Source organism: Anomaloglossus baeobatrachus, chromosome 2 (genome assembly GCF_048569485.1).
Source record: "Anomaloglossus baeobatrachus isolate aAnoBae1 chromosome 2, aAnoBae1.hap1, whole genome shotgun sequence".
Classification (NCBI taxonomy): domain Eukaryota; kingdom Metazoa; phylum Chordata; class Amphibia; order Anura; family Aromobatidae; genus Anomaloglossus; species Anomaloglossus baeobatrachus.
This window is the reverse complement of record NC_134354.1, coordinates 273,649,767-273,662,436: the sequence shown is the minus strand read 5'-3', so window position 1 is coordinate 273,662,436 and position 12,670 is coordinate 273,649,767. Positions and strand designations below refer to the sequence as shown.

Here is a 12,670-nt window from a genome sequence, read left to right as displayed (position 1 = left end):
TACACTGTTAATAGTTCAGTTCCCACCCAGGGACTGCTTTGGGACGTCCCACTGTCTGTGTCCCCCAATGAAAAGGCAAGAAAGGAAAGGACATTTTTGTGTACTCACCGTAAGATGTCTTTCTTGGAGCCTTTCATTGGGGGGGGACAGCTCCCTCCCTTGTGTTTTCGTTGTTCATCTCCTACTGCTTTTACACCAAACTGAGCGAGTTTCCTGCCTAGGTTAGCTAGGGTATATGCTGTGGGAGGAGTAGCTAACACTTTTTCAATGTAGTGTCACGCCTCCTCTGGAGACACCATACTACCCACTGTCTATGTCCCCCAATGAAAGGCTCCAAGAAAGACATTTTACGGTGAGAACACAAAAATGTCATTATTTGTCAGATGGCTTGGTCGCTGTTGATCACAGCATCTACAGAGTTAATCTACTGGGATCGAAGCTAGCTCAGATCCCAGCACATGCGACAAAAGCTCAGCTGTAAATCAGAGCCAACTTCCATTGTGCCCATGTTATCACTCTCCTACACCTTCACTTTGATTAAGGCTGGAGTCACAGTAGTGTATGACATCTGATGTGAGAGCATCGGATGCGATATGCTAATGACCCTCGCCTCAGGCTCTGCTGCGAGCGTGAGCCGAGTGTCATATATCTGTGATCTTATCTTGCGATCGAATCACAGCTGCAGAGGAGAGGAAGACCGTGATCTCTCCTTCTCCATTGTCAGCCTGTGGTTATACCGGTATCATAGACTTGTATGGGGGCGATTGATCTGATATTTGCAAATAATCACAGCATGCTGTGATTTTTTTTTTTTCCTTAGTTCAATTAGGGCTGTGGAAAAACTCGCAGATATGTGAGCTGCACCATTGTCTTAAATGTAGACTGGTGCAATGCGACATTTTTTTGCATTGCACTCATGCGAGTCATACATCAGTTTGACTCTACCCTAACAGATTGCTCTGCACACACATTGCGGAGCAGCCTGTCAAGTATGATGAACTAGCTCCCGGCTGTGATCGTGTGGACTTGGCTATTGTGCCCCGCATGGTTGGCATGACATACCCATACATCATAGGTCGGGAAACCCCTTTGGACCATGACGTGTGAAACATCAAAGATTTTGAAAGGGTTAGGACCAAATTCATCAAAGCTGTTGCTCCAGAATTCTGTGATTACATTTATGACAAACTATGGCGTTCATTTGCGATTTCTGGTATGAACCTATTCATGAATCAGGACTGTCTGACTCCACCACGCTCCCTCAGCAAGACCATCATAAAGAATGGCAATCTTATTTGGCTTCCACGGATGTGTCATGGAGGTGTCACGGCCGGCTGGCAATCAAGTGGCAGCGAGTGTTAAAAAATCCCAGAGATTGGCAGCACGTGTTATCTGACAGTGCCATGTTTCTGTAGGTGCGGACTCTATGACCCTGGGAAACTGTTTTCCCTCTCAGTTGCCAGCTTCTTACTTCCTTTATGAACCTTCTTACTTTCTTTATGAACCTCACCCTGGGGTGGTTTGGGTGTAGTTTATAGTTTGTTCCTTGCTGAGTTCTGGAGAGGTCGTCTTCTGGTGCTTTTGAGACTTCTGTGGTTGCTGCAAGTCAGATAAGTGTTTGTCTTTTGCTATGTACAATGCTTCTGGTGATTGCAGTCATATTTCCCCTTTGTTGTTCCCTTGTGTCTTTCTTTAGTGTTTTAGTGGGGTTGACAAAGAGCTCATCCCATCCATTTCCCATTTAGGGCCCGGCCCTAGGGATACCTAGGTTCTTGACCTATGCGCCGATCCTATCTAGGGTGGTAAAGGGACCCCAGGGAGCAGCTGCAGGTTGTTGTCAGGGGTCACCCCTTTCCCTAGCTATAAAGCTTTCCTTCCCCCTTCCTGTGTGTTGTCCTATACTGGTGGTATAGCCTCTATCCCCTGCTGTGACACGGGCCCTATGTATTGTGTATGTTTGTAACCCCATGCTGCCAAAGCTTGTTTTCACCTTCTGCATCTGATGTCTCATTTTTTCGTGGTAGTACCCCTGGAATGCATTCACATATGTCAGTGATTCTGAAAATGTTTTTTTTCCTTTTTGTTTATGACACATTGAACTTTGTTATTGGTAAAATTAGCTCTATATGATGTGCATTTACTTAAAGCACCACTCCAGCGGGGTTTGTTTTTTTTTTCAGCACAGGAGTGCTCTTTAAATATAAGCCATCTAGCCCCCACTGTCTTATAATCACCCTCCGGTATTTTCATGCTTTTTTGGCGCCACTCCTGTTACACTGCGCCACCTTGTGACTGTACCTTCTGACTAGCCCAGAAGTCATAACTTATGTCAGAAACTCTCAATGTAACTGAGAGCCAGAACAAGGCTCACATAGAGTTGTATTGATTTGTGACCTCCGGCGCACTCCATGAAACACTGGAGCTACCAGCAGGTCACAAATCGACGGAGACCGGTCGGAGCGGCGATGATAGAAGATGAATCCTCCAGAAGGTTAATATCAGACGGGGGTTAGGTGGAATGTGATTTAAAGCACCACTCCAGCGGTGTAATTTAAAATAAAACACACTGGAGAGAAAATATATAAAATTATAAATATTTTTCAATTTTCAAATTTTATGCCTTCAAAACATAGTCATACCACATAAAACAGTGAAAAACAACATTTATCACGTCCGCTTTACATAGCCATAGGACTTTTTCAATTTGTATGTTCAAAGTTAAAAGGCTCTGCATATGTGACCTAGCATCCTCAGTCTTCTTAAAGGAATTGTCCAGTCTAAAGAAATAAGTCTGCAATCACTCTGTGTCACTGTGTGACTGCAGACTTATGAATCCTCTCAGCGCGTGCACTGTGAGTATTCAACGGTTTCTGAGCCGGGAACAGCAGTCACATAATCGCAATTGTGCAATATGCATGTTCCCGGCCAAAATCCAACTAGTGAGTGCGGCCTCACACAATATAAGTGTATTGAGCAAGTCACCCACTAGATGGTCACGTCTACTAGAATGAGACGCCCACATCTTACAATTATATTGACCAAGATCGCGGCCACTAGACGTCTGTGCCTACTAGTCGGACGCGCCCACTCCAAATGTGGCGCCCCTGACCTGGTCAGGCACCACTGAGTACTGCACCCATGCTGGGACAGAACTTCCAGGCAATCCTGAAGGCTGGAATAGGGAGTGTACGCACAGACACATAGCAAACAGGTCTCCCACACCTTGAGAGGGGACCCTTGGGTAGACTCCAGAGGGGGCTTGCCTCCACATCTCATCAAGGGGTGTAGTGGAGGGCCTGGGAGCTAAGATGCAAAGGCAGAAAGGAAAGGAGTGGAGCGAACCAGTCTGGTAGTGGTGAGAGGCGATTGCTAGGAGACGCAGACGCGTGCTTACACTAGTCAGACCCTGCACGTGTAGTAGCAATTAGCGGGGGAGAACGGTTACCAGTCAGTCAGAAAGACGCTGAGGGAGTCAGTCGGTCGAGTACGGGGACTCCTGGTGACTAGGCACGCACGGAGTTACAGGACCCTAGAGCAGACTCTAGTTAAACTATCTGCTAAACCTGACGGTGAGGGGAACTACAAGTACCTCACCAACCTCACAGGTCCGAGCCTCAGCAGCAACGCAGGGAACCATAAAGGAGACAGAGCCTGAAGCCATTTTCTTTGGTCCACGCTGCCGGCAAACGGGCCGAACACAGGGGAGAAAAGGCAGTTGCGACTCCCTGGATAGACCCCACGGTACTTCAGGTCTGGGGTTATCCGAAAACAAGTGCTAGCACGGCGAGCTACCTGTTACCCTCAGACTGCCCAAAGGATACCTGGTTTCACCTGGTTTATTAAAGCATCGCCTGGGTCAGCTCACAGAAACATCTAAAAGTTAGTAAAAAGCAGTTGAAAGACTTTTGGACTCTGCCTGAGTTATTCTGGGACCTGTTGTTCTACCCACCTGAGCCCCTGGGGCAGCCTCAATCACGGTACGCCACACCATCCGACCGCAGACTCCATCAGCCCCAGACGGTCATTAAAACTGCAGTTGCGGTCACCCAAATCCCTGACCGCAAACCGTGAGTGGCGTCACGATAATAAAAACTAACTTACCTGTTGCCAAATATTCAGAAGACGGTCCTGTGGCGTCCCTGAAGCTGGAGCGACATCGCTGGGGCGACACACATACAGTTGAATTGCGCAAGGCCATGCCCGCTACTTGGGTTCTGGCCAGGAACATGCATATCTCACAATTGCAGTCACGTGACTGACATTCCTTGCTCAGAAACCGGTGAATACTCACAGTGCACTGTGTGTGTGCTGGGAGGATTCATTCATAAGTCTGCAGTCACATAGAGTGACACAAAGAGTGACTGCAGACTTTTCACATTAGACTGGACACCCCCTTTAAATAGACTGAGGATGTTCTGTCATATATGCCAAAACACCAGACAGCCCCCCACAAGGTACCCCGTTTTTAAACTACACCCCCAATAAATGAATGTAAGAGTATGATGATAAAGTGTCTTATCACATGTACAGTTGACCTATGAAATGAAAACAAAGTTTACTCATTAATTTGATTAATACAATGATTGTTCTCGTCTTTAGTCTTGCATCATGTTCCCACTTTTATTTTTATTTCAGGTTTGTAGCATACACAGAAAGTTGTAAGTGTAGGAATAGAGATTAACAGGAAAAGTAAAATATTTCTAAGACTTCTAAACTCTTTCCTTTCTCGCCTTTTCATTGGGGGACACAGACAGTGGGTTATATGTTGTCTCCAGGGGAGGCTTGACACTAGGTTTAAAAAAAAGTTAGCTGTTCCTCCCACAGCATATAACCCCAGCTAGGCGGGAACTAGCTCAGTTCTTTCTAGTGTCAGCAGGGAGGCTGACACGTCTGGCCTGAGCCCTAGGCCAGCTCATGTTTTTTATTTATTTCCTTTTCTTTGTGATTTTATTCTATTTTTGACTATGGGGCAATATCAGGGTGTGCTCACCCTCGTTCCCCCCGCTTACGGGCAGAGGAAACCTGGCGTGCAAAAGCCGTCAGTCTTCCCTCGCGCCCAAGTGGTCGGGTCTGCGTACCCTTCCAGGCTCCCTGGAAGCACCTCACACCAAGGTAGCTCCAGAGGGCTAAGCAGAGCCGAGCACCTGCTAGCCTCGAGCCGAAGATGCGTCCCCGAGATCTCCGCATCCCAGGACCGACGTGTCTTCAGACGGAGCAAGAGCAGGTAGGGAGACGACGTGTATCCGTCCCCTGCAACCAATCGCCTCCTGAGGAGGCGCCGGTGGGGCGATGCAGGCCGTGTTCCCTGGGAAGCATCATGAATTTAGCTCCCGGCTTCGGCCTGCATTCTTAGCAACGCCCCCTCCACTGCTCTGGAAGCCGCTCCCTCTAGTGTGCCGTCTCTCCCCTCCATGCTGCCAGAGAACACTGGATGCCATTACATGTGGGGAGCAGACACGGGTGAGATCGCCTCCTTGGCTCTGCAACTCTGCAGCACTATATACCGCTCTGTTCAGCGGTATATCGCTGTCTTTCTAGCGGTGTGTGCCTGCTGGCTGGCGGTGTATATCAGCTTTTAGCGGTATATACTGACTGTGCCTGCAGGTATATACCGACTGTTTGGCAGTGTATGCCACTTTACTATTGGTATATACCAGCCCTGTATAGCAGTCCCTTTCTAATACTGCTAGTAGCTACTCACCCACAGTAGTGTAATACTGCTAGAGGCTCACAGTACTAATTGTACGTTTGTTGCTGATATGCGTAAAAACCGCAAGGGTGATAAAGCGTCCCAGGCATCCTCTATGAACCTGTACTATGCTTGTACCACCTGTGGAAGCTCGTTTCCCAATGGTCGAAGCTATCCACTATGCCGGGGCTGCGATGCCCCTGCTACAGTGCCACAACAGGCGTTGCCGGACCAGGAGGTCGTGCAGTCTGTGGGTTCGGCCCCGGCCACCATTCAGGCAGCACCCCCGTCTGAGGAGGCTATCCCTGCATGGGCTCTTCTGATGTCTAAAAGGTTAGATGACCTGGCCGCTCAGATATCCCAGCCTTCCACATGCTCCCGCAGCCTCCCCCCGGCTCAGCTCCCTCAGAGGAGCCCGCCTTCGTCTGGTGTATCATCCCCAGTACGTAAAAAGGCTGTCTCCAAAAGGCGCCATTGCGACCGCTCCGCCTCGTCTGACTCACACGATGGTCAATCTGACTCAGGCTCCGTGACCTTTAGTAGTCACGATTCTCGAGACTCTGACTCTGATTCAGATGTCCCTTCTGAGTCTAGGCATATGGAAGACACTTTAATAGCGGCTGTCAATCACTCTCTGTCGATTTCTGATCAGCCCTCGGACCCGACTTCTCAGTCGGCAATCAAGCAAGCCAAGAAGCCTCCTAAGTCCTTTGCCCAGGATCCGATTTTTCATCAAATCATATCTAAACGGTGGGATCACCCTGATAGGAGGTTTAATAAAGAATCCTCCTCTTCATTCGCTTATCCCTTTCCTCTGGGAATGGTTAAGCCCTGGTCGGTACCCCTCGTTGTGGATCCGCCAGTATCCAGACTGGCTAAACACACGGTTATGTCTGTTTCAGACAACGCGTCTCTCAAGGACTCGTCCGACCGCGCAGTTGAGGCTGCGGTCAAATCTATTTTCCAGGCTTCGGGCTCCTCTCTGCGCCCCCTGTTTGCCATGACATGGGTGGCAAGAGCTATGAGCGTGTGGAGTAGGAACCTGCGCAAGTTGCTTCGCCCTTGCAATATTCCTCCAGAGGCTCTTGAAATTCTTGATTTGTTCTCTCTAGCCTCTAATTATTTTCTTCACGGCTCCCTAGATGCAGCTAGCTGGTCAGCCCTAACGGCAGCCAATGCGGTCTTCACCCGCAGGGTTCTGTGGCTAAAAATATGGAATGCGGACAGTGCCTCCAAGAAGTTCCTGTCCACACTTCCCTTCCATGGTCTTCGTCTGTTTGGCGAATCCCTGGACAAACTCATATCTGAGGCGACGGGTGATAAAAGTACCATTCTACCACAAAAGCAGCCTGTAGCCAGAAATTTCAAAAAATCTTGGCGCAGGCAGTCCTTTCGGCCTGCCCCCCAAAAACCATCAGCCCAAGGATCGTCCCAACGCTCAGATCGAGGATCCGGTCCCTCAAGGAGCTCTTCTTGGCGTTCCCACGCCAAGCAACCTAAACCCAAAGGACCTCGCTCTGTACAGGCCCCCTCAGCATAACGCCAGGTATCCCTCAGATCAGACTCCTGTGGGAGGGCGGCTTCTGCTTTTTCGGGATATCTGGCTAGACCACACTCACGATGTTTGGGTTCGAGAAATCGTCACCTCAGGTTACAAGATCGATTTCCATTCCCTGCCGGTCAACAGGTTTCTGCGTTCTCGTCTTCCAAAGTCCAAAACGCAAAGCCAGGCCTGATTTCAGGCCATAGCCTCTTTACATAAAGCAAATGTTATCATTCCAGTGCCCCTGGAACAGCGTGGCAAAGGTTTCTATTCAAACCTTTTTGTCGTTCCCAAAAAAGATGTCTCTGTCCGCCCTATCTTGGACCTCAAACGGCTGAACAAATTCGTACGGATTCGAACTTACCGAATGGAATCATATAGAGCAGTGCTAGCCGCCATCGAACCTGGAGAATTCCTAGCTTCCATAGACGTTCAAGATGCTTATTTACACATTCCCATATGTGTCTCTCATCAACGGTTCCTTCGCTTTGCCGTAGGACACCGTCATTTCTAATTCAGGGCCCTCCCCTTTGGGCTGGCCACTGCGCCTCGGGTCTTCACAAAGGTCATGGCAGCAGTCATGTCCATTTTACACCCCAGAGGCATCCTGGTCGTTCCCTATTTGGACGACCTTCTTGTCAAAGGGAGCTCTCTTCACGTTTGCTCAGAAAGCGTGCAGATTTGCCTAGACACGCTGTCAAGGCTAGGGTGGCTTATCAACTTCAACAAGTCATCCCTCATTCCTCATCAGCGCATCACCTTTTTAGGTATGCTGATAGACACAGCTCAGTCCCGGGTTTTTCTTCCAGAGGACAAGAGGTCTTCCCTGATCCGGGCGCCCAATCCCTCCGCCCTCGCCGTCACACATCCCTTCGGAATGGAATGAGAGTGTTAGGCAAGCTGGTGGCGGTCATAGAAACCGTGTCCTTTGCCCAATTCCATCTGCGCCCTCTACAACTGGATTTTCTATCCTCCTGGGACAAGAATCCAGCTTCCCTGGACCGGTCAGTCCGCCTATCTCGGTCAGACAATGCCACGGCTGTGGCTTACATCAACCGTCAGGGAGGCACTCGCAGCAAGGCAGCGATGAAGGAAGTATCCAGGATTCTGCTTTGGGCAGAGAAGCACATCCCCATTATTTCAGCTGTCCATATCCCAGGGGTAGACAACTGGGCCGCAGACTTTATCAGCAGGCAAGGTCTAGTAGCAGGGGAATGGTCCCTCCAAGACGAAGTGTTCCATCAGATCACTCTTCGTTGGGGACTCCTGGTTGTGGCCCTCACGGTGTCTCAAATGAATGCCAAAATACGTCCCTTCATATCTCGGTCGAGAGACCCGCTAGCGCTCGGCTCCGACGCTCTAGTCTTTCCATGGTCGCAGTTTCGCCTGCCCTACATCTTCCCTCTGTTTCCTCTCATTCCGAGAGTAATCAAGAAAATCAAAGCGGAGGGAATCCCAGTGATCCTCGTGGCCTCGGACTGGCCCAGGAGAGCCTGGTATCCAGAGCTCCTCCAACTTCTCAGCGACACTCCCTGGCGTCTTCCCAACCGCCCGGATCTTCTGTCGCAAGGTCCAAAATTCCACCAGAATACAGCACAGCTGCATTTGACGGCGTGGCGCTTGAATCCCTGATTCTAGCCAAATCGGGTCTTTCTTCCAGGGTAGTTCATACCATGCTTAATGCTCGGAAGCCTTCCTCCGCCAGCATTTACCACAGGACCTGGAAGACCTATATTTCCTGGTGTGACCATTATAATCGGTCGCCCCTGACCTTTTCAATCCCTAATGTTCTTGATTTTCTGCAAGACGGTCTGGACTCGGGTCTTGCTCTCAGTACCCTTAAAGGACAAGTTTCTGCCTTGTCGATTTTTTTTCCAGAAGCAGTTGGCTTCTCGCCCTCAGGTCCGTACCTTTCCCAAGGGGTAGCGCATTTGGTCCCTCCTTATCGCCACCCCTTAGATCCCTGGGATCTGAATCTGGTTCTCTGAGTCCTTCAACTTCCTCCTTTCGAACCTCTGAGAGAAATCTCTCTTAAACGACTGTCTTGGAAAGTTGCCTTTTTAGTCGCCATTACCTCTATCAGGCGAGTGTCCGAACTGGCAGCTCTTTCCTGTCACTCACCTTATCTGATATTCCATCAGGATAAGGTAGTCCTTCGGCCTTCCCCCGCCTTTCTTCCGAAGGTCGTATCCTTCTTCCACTTGAACGAGGACACTGTGTTGCCGTCATTCTGCCCGGTCCCAATCCACTTCTTTGAAAAAGCCCTTCACACTCTAGATTTTGTCAAGGCTTTGCGGATCTACACCTCCAGAACAGCGCCGTTGTGCAAGTCCGATGCCCTCTTCGTCCTCCCAGTAGGACACAAAAAGGGCAACCCAGCGTCTAAATCCACGATTTCTCGATGGATCAGGACTGCCGTCTGTGAGGCATACAAAGCACGAGGTGCCGTTCCCCCTCAATCTGTGCGGGCCCATTCTACGCGAGCAGTGGGTGCCTCCTGGGCTTTCCGCCATCAGGCTTCGGCAGCCCAACTTTGCAAGGCCGCTACCTGGTCCAGTGTGCACACGTTCACAAAATTCTACAGAGTGCATACGCATGCATCCGCGGATGCTGCTCTTGGAAGACAAGTCCTTCAGACGGCAGTGGCCCATTTATAAGTGGCCACTGCTCGGTTTTTTGACAGTGTTTGTTATGTGTTCACTGCAGTTGCAATTGTTAGTCAGCGCTTAGTCTGATGTTATACACTGTTAATAGTTCAGTTCCCACCCAGGGACTGCTTTGGGACGTCCCACTGTCTGTGTCCCCCAATGAAAAGGCGAGAAAGGAAAGGACATTTTTGTGTACTCACCGTAAAATGTCTTCCTTTGAGCCTTTCATTGGGGGGGGGACAGCTCCCACCCTTGTGGTTTTGGTTGTCCTTCTCCTACTGCTTTTACACCAAACTGAGCTAGTTCCCGCCTAGCTGGGGTTATATGCTGTGGGAGGAGGAGCTAACTCTTTATTAAACCTAGTGTCAAGCCTCCCTGGAGACATCATATAACCCACTGTGTGTCCCCCAATGAAAGGCTCCAAGGAAGACATTTTACGGTGAGTACACAAAAATGTCCTTTTCCAGTGTTTCCCACTTCACATTCAGAAATTGCTTGTTTTCAAAGTTCCATTGCTAGAACAGAGTTTGGTGTTAGTGCAGTGAAAAACTGTGTTGTTACCTGAAAATAGAGGTGGGTTTATGTTTACTGTCAGGATATATAATTATTGTTTTTTCTATTCAGCTTTGCAATCGATTTTTGATGACTGGTTGTCGTCGGAAGATGAGCCAATCATAGAGGTAAAGTAAAATCATTTTTTCGAGTGCCTGTCATTTTATATCATTGCATTTTATTTCCTCTACAAACTGGAAATTTTAAAGGGAACCTGTCATCAGAAATTTCGCCCAAAAGCTAAAAGATTCCCCCTCTGCAGCTCCTGGGCTGCATTCTAGGAAGGTCCCTGTTATTATTGTGCCCCATGTGAGACCAAAATAAAGCCTTTATAAAGTTCTACCTTTTTGTATGCAGCTTCTGTAAATCCGACACGGGGGCGGGCTCTCTGCCGTCCGTTATTCTGCCTCCTGGTCCTGTATGCCGCCCCCATCGCTCCTTTCCATATCTGATGCACCGCCCACTGCTCCAGCCATCCCCGTGCATGCCCAGTGCCAGTCTCACAGGACTGAGCACTGTGACTGCTGGTGATGTGTGCGCAGGCAAGTGATTATGGACGGGGCTGTGACTGTTATCAGCAAGTACCCGGCCATAATCTCTTGAGCGCGCAAACCTCTCCAGCGTCACACTGAGCTCAGTGTAGATGCTAGACTGTATGGGCTGCTTCCAGGGATGACGTCCCTTTGTCATGTGATAGGGGCGTGTTCGAAATACTATCACATGACAAAGGGACGTCATCCCTGGAAGCAGCCCATACAGTCTAGCATCTACACTGAGCTCAGTGTGACGCTGGAGAGGTTTGCGCGCTCAAGAGATTATGGCCGGGTACTTGCTGATAACAGTCACAGCCCCGTCCATAATCACTTGCCTGCGCACACATCACCAGCAGTCACAGTGCTCAGTCCTGTGAGACTGGCACTGGGCATGCACGGGGATGGCTGGAGCAGTGGGCGGTGCATCAGATATGGAAAGGAGCGATGGGGGCGGCATACAGGACCAGGAGGCAGAATAACGGACGGCAGAGAGCCCGCCCCCGTGTCGGATTTACAGAAGCTGCATACAAAAAGGTAGAACTTTATAAAGGCTTTATTTTGGTCTCACATGGGGCACAATAATAACAGGGACCTTCCTAGAATGCAGCCCAGGAGCTGCAGAGGGGGAATCTTTTAGCTTTTGGGCGAAATTTCTGATGACAGGTTCCCTTTAAGCTTAAAGGAGTTGTCCGACATTAGCTTACCAAAAATTTTTGAGTTTATCTGTGCTCTATTGTCATATAAAACACCCCTACATTGTTATTTCTTGTTTTCTAACTTTTATTCCTCTTGAATTCACCCTTTATTCTATGCAGCTCCTTGTTTACATTCAGCTCCAGCAAACTGACCACTTCCTGTGCAAATCCTCGGTCAGAGCTGGCACCACCCGACCTCAGTGTCCAGCCTCGCCCCCTGCCCGCCTCCTGCACACACATTCCCTCCCTGTCAGTATATTCTGCCCAGCACTGACCTGTTATCACTACAGCGTTGCAAATAACAGCCCCACATCAGGCTCTGCACACCACACGCGCACATATGGCTCTGCACACCACACGCGCACACCGTGCTCTGCACCGCACACAGGGCTCTGCACCGCACACATATGGCTCTGTACCGCACGCGGCACTCTGTACCGACCATCCCCACCCCCACCCCCATAGGGAACACATTTAGGGAGTACATACCCGTCCTCGGTCCCCGCCGCTCCTGCACGTTCGGCCGCTGTCTGTGCTCTGGCCATATCAGCACAGTAGTGACGTCACCGCTGTGCTGAAGAGAGCACAGACAGCCAGGCAGTGATCAGAAGAAGCGCTGCGCTGCTTCTCATCAGCACTTTCAAATGTACCAGCATCTGTGATCTGTGATGCCGGTACATTTGAATGTGTGATCCTGAGCAGGGGGCCCGCTGCTGGCGCTGACACCAGGGCAGCCAGGCCCCGCCCCCAGGTCACGGACCCCACAGCAGTGCAGGGGGAGGTTGCGGGCAGAGTGCGGGGGAATGTGTGGGAGGGTGCAGGAAAGGGGACGGGGCTCATCGCACTGTAGCCGCCCAGCAGGGAGGCGACATGCTGTTCCAGATTTGCATGTCAACATGGCCCTGCCCATGTTGACATGAAATGACCGGAAGCGGCAAAATCGCGGCAGGAGCAGTCACATGACCACTCTGAGCCGGGGGAGAGGGGCTGACAGCAGGGCAGGGAAGTGC

General features: G+C 50.1%; 1 protein-coding gene across 5 annotated transcripts in view; it reads left to right on the top strand.

Annotated features, from left to right (window-relative positions):
* The window catches only part of LOC142289838 (centromere protein C-like), a 246,824-nt gene that overhangs the window by 79,309 nt on the left and 154,845 nt on the right, over window positions 1-12,670 (top strand). For 4 of the 5 annotated variants that reach the window (XM_075333776.1, XM_075333777.1, XM_075333778.1 and 1 more), the window contains one exon: window positions 10,505-10,560. The exons of the other annotated variant lie outside the window; for it this stretch is intronic. In XM_075333776.1, coding sequence (XP_075189891.1) covers window positions 10,505-10,560 — 56 coding nt within the window. The remainder of the gene's footprint in view (window positions 1-10,504; window positions 10,561-12,670) is intronic. 5 annotated transcript variants of the gene reach the window in all.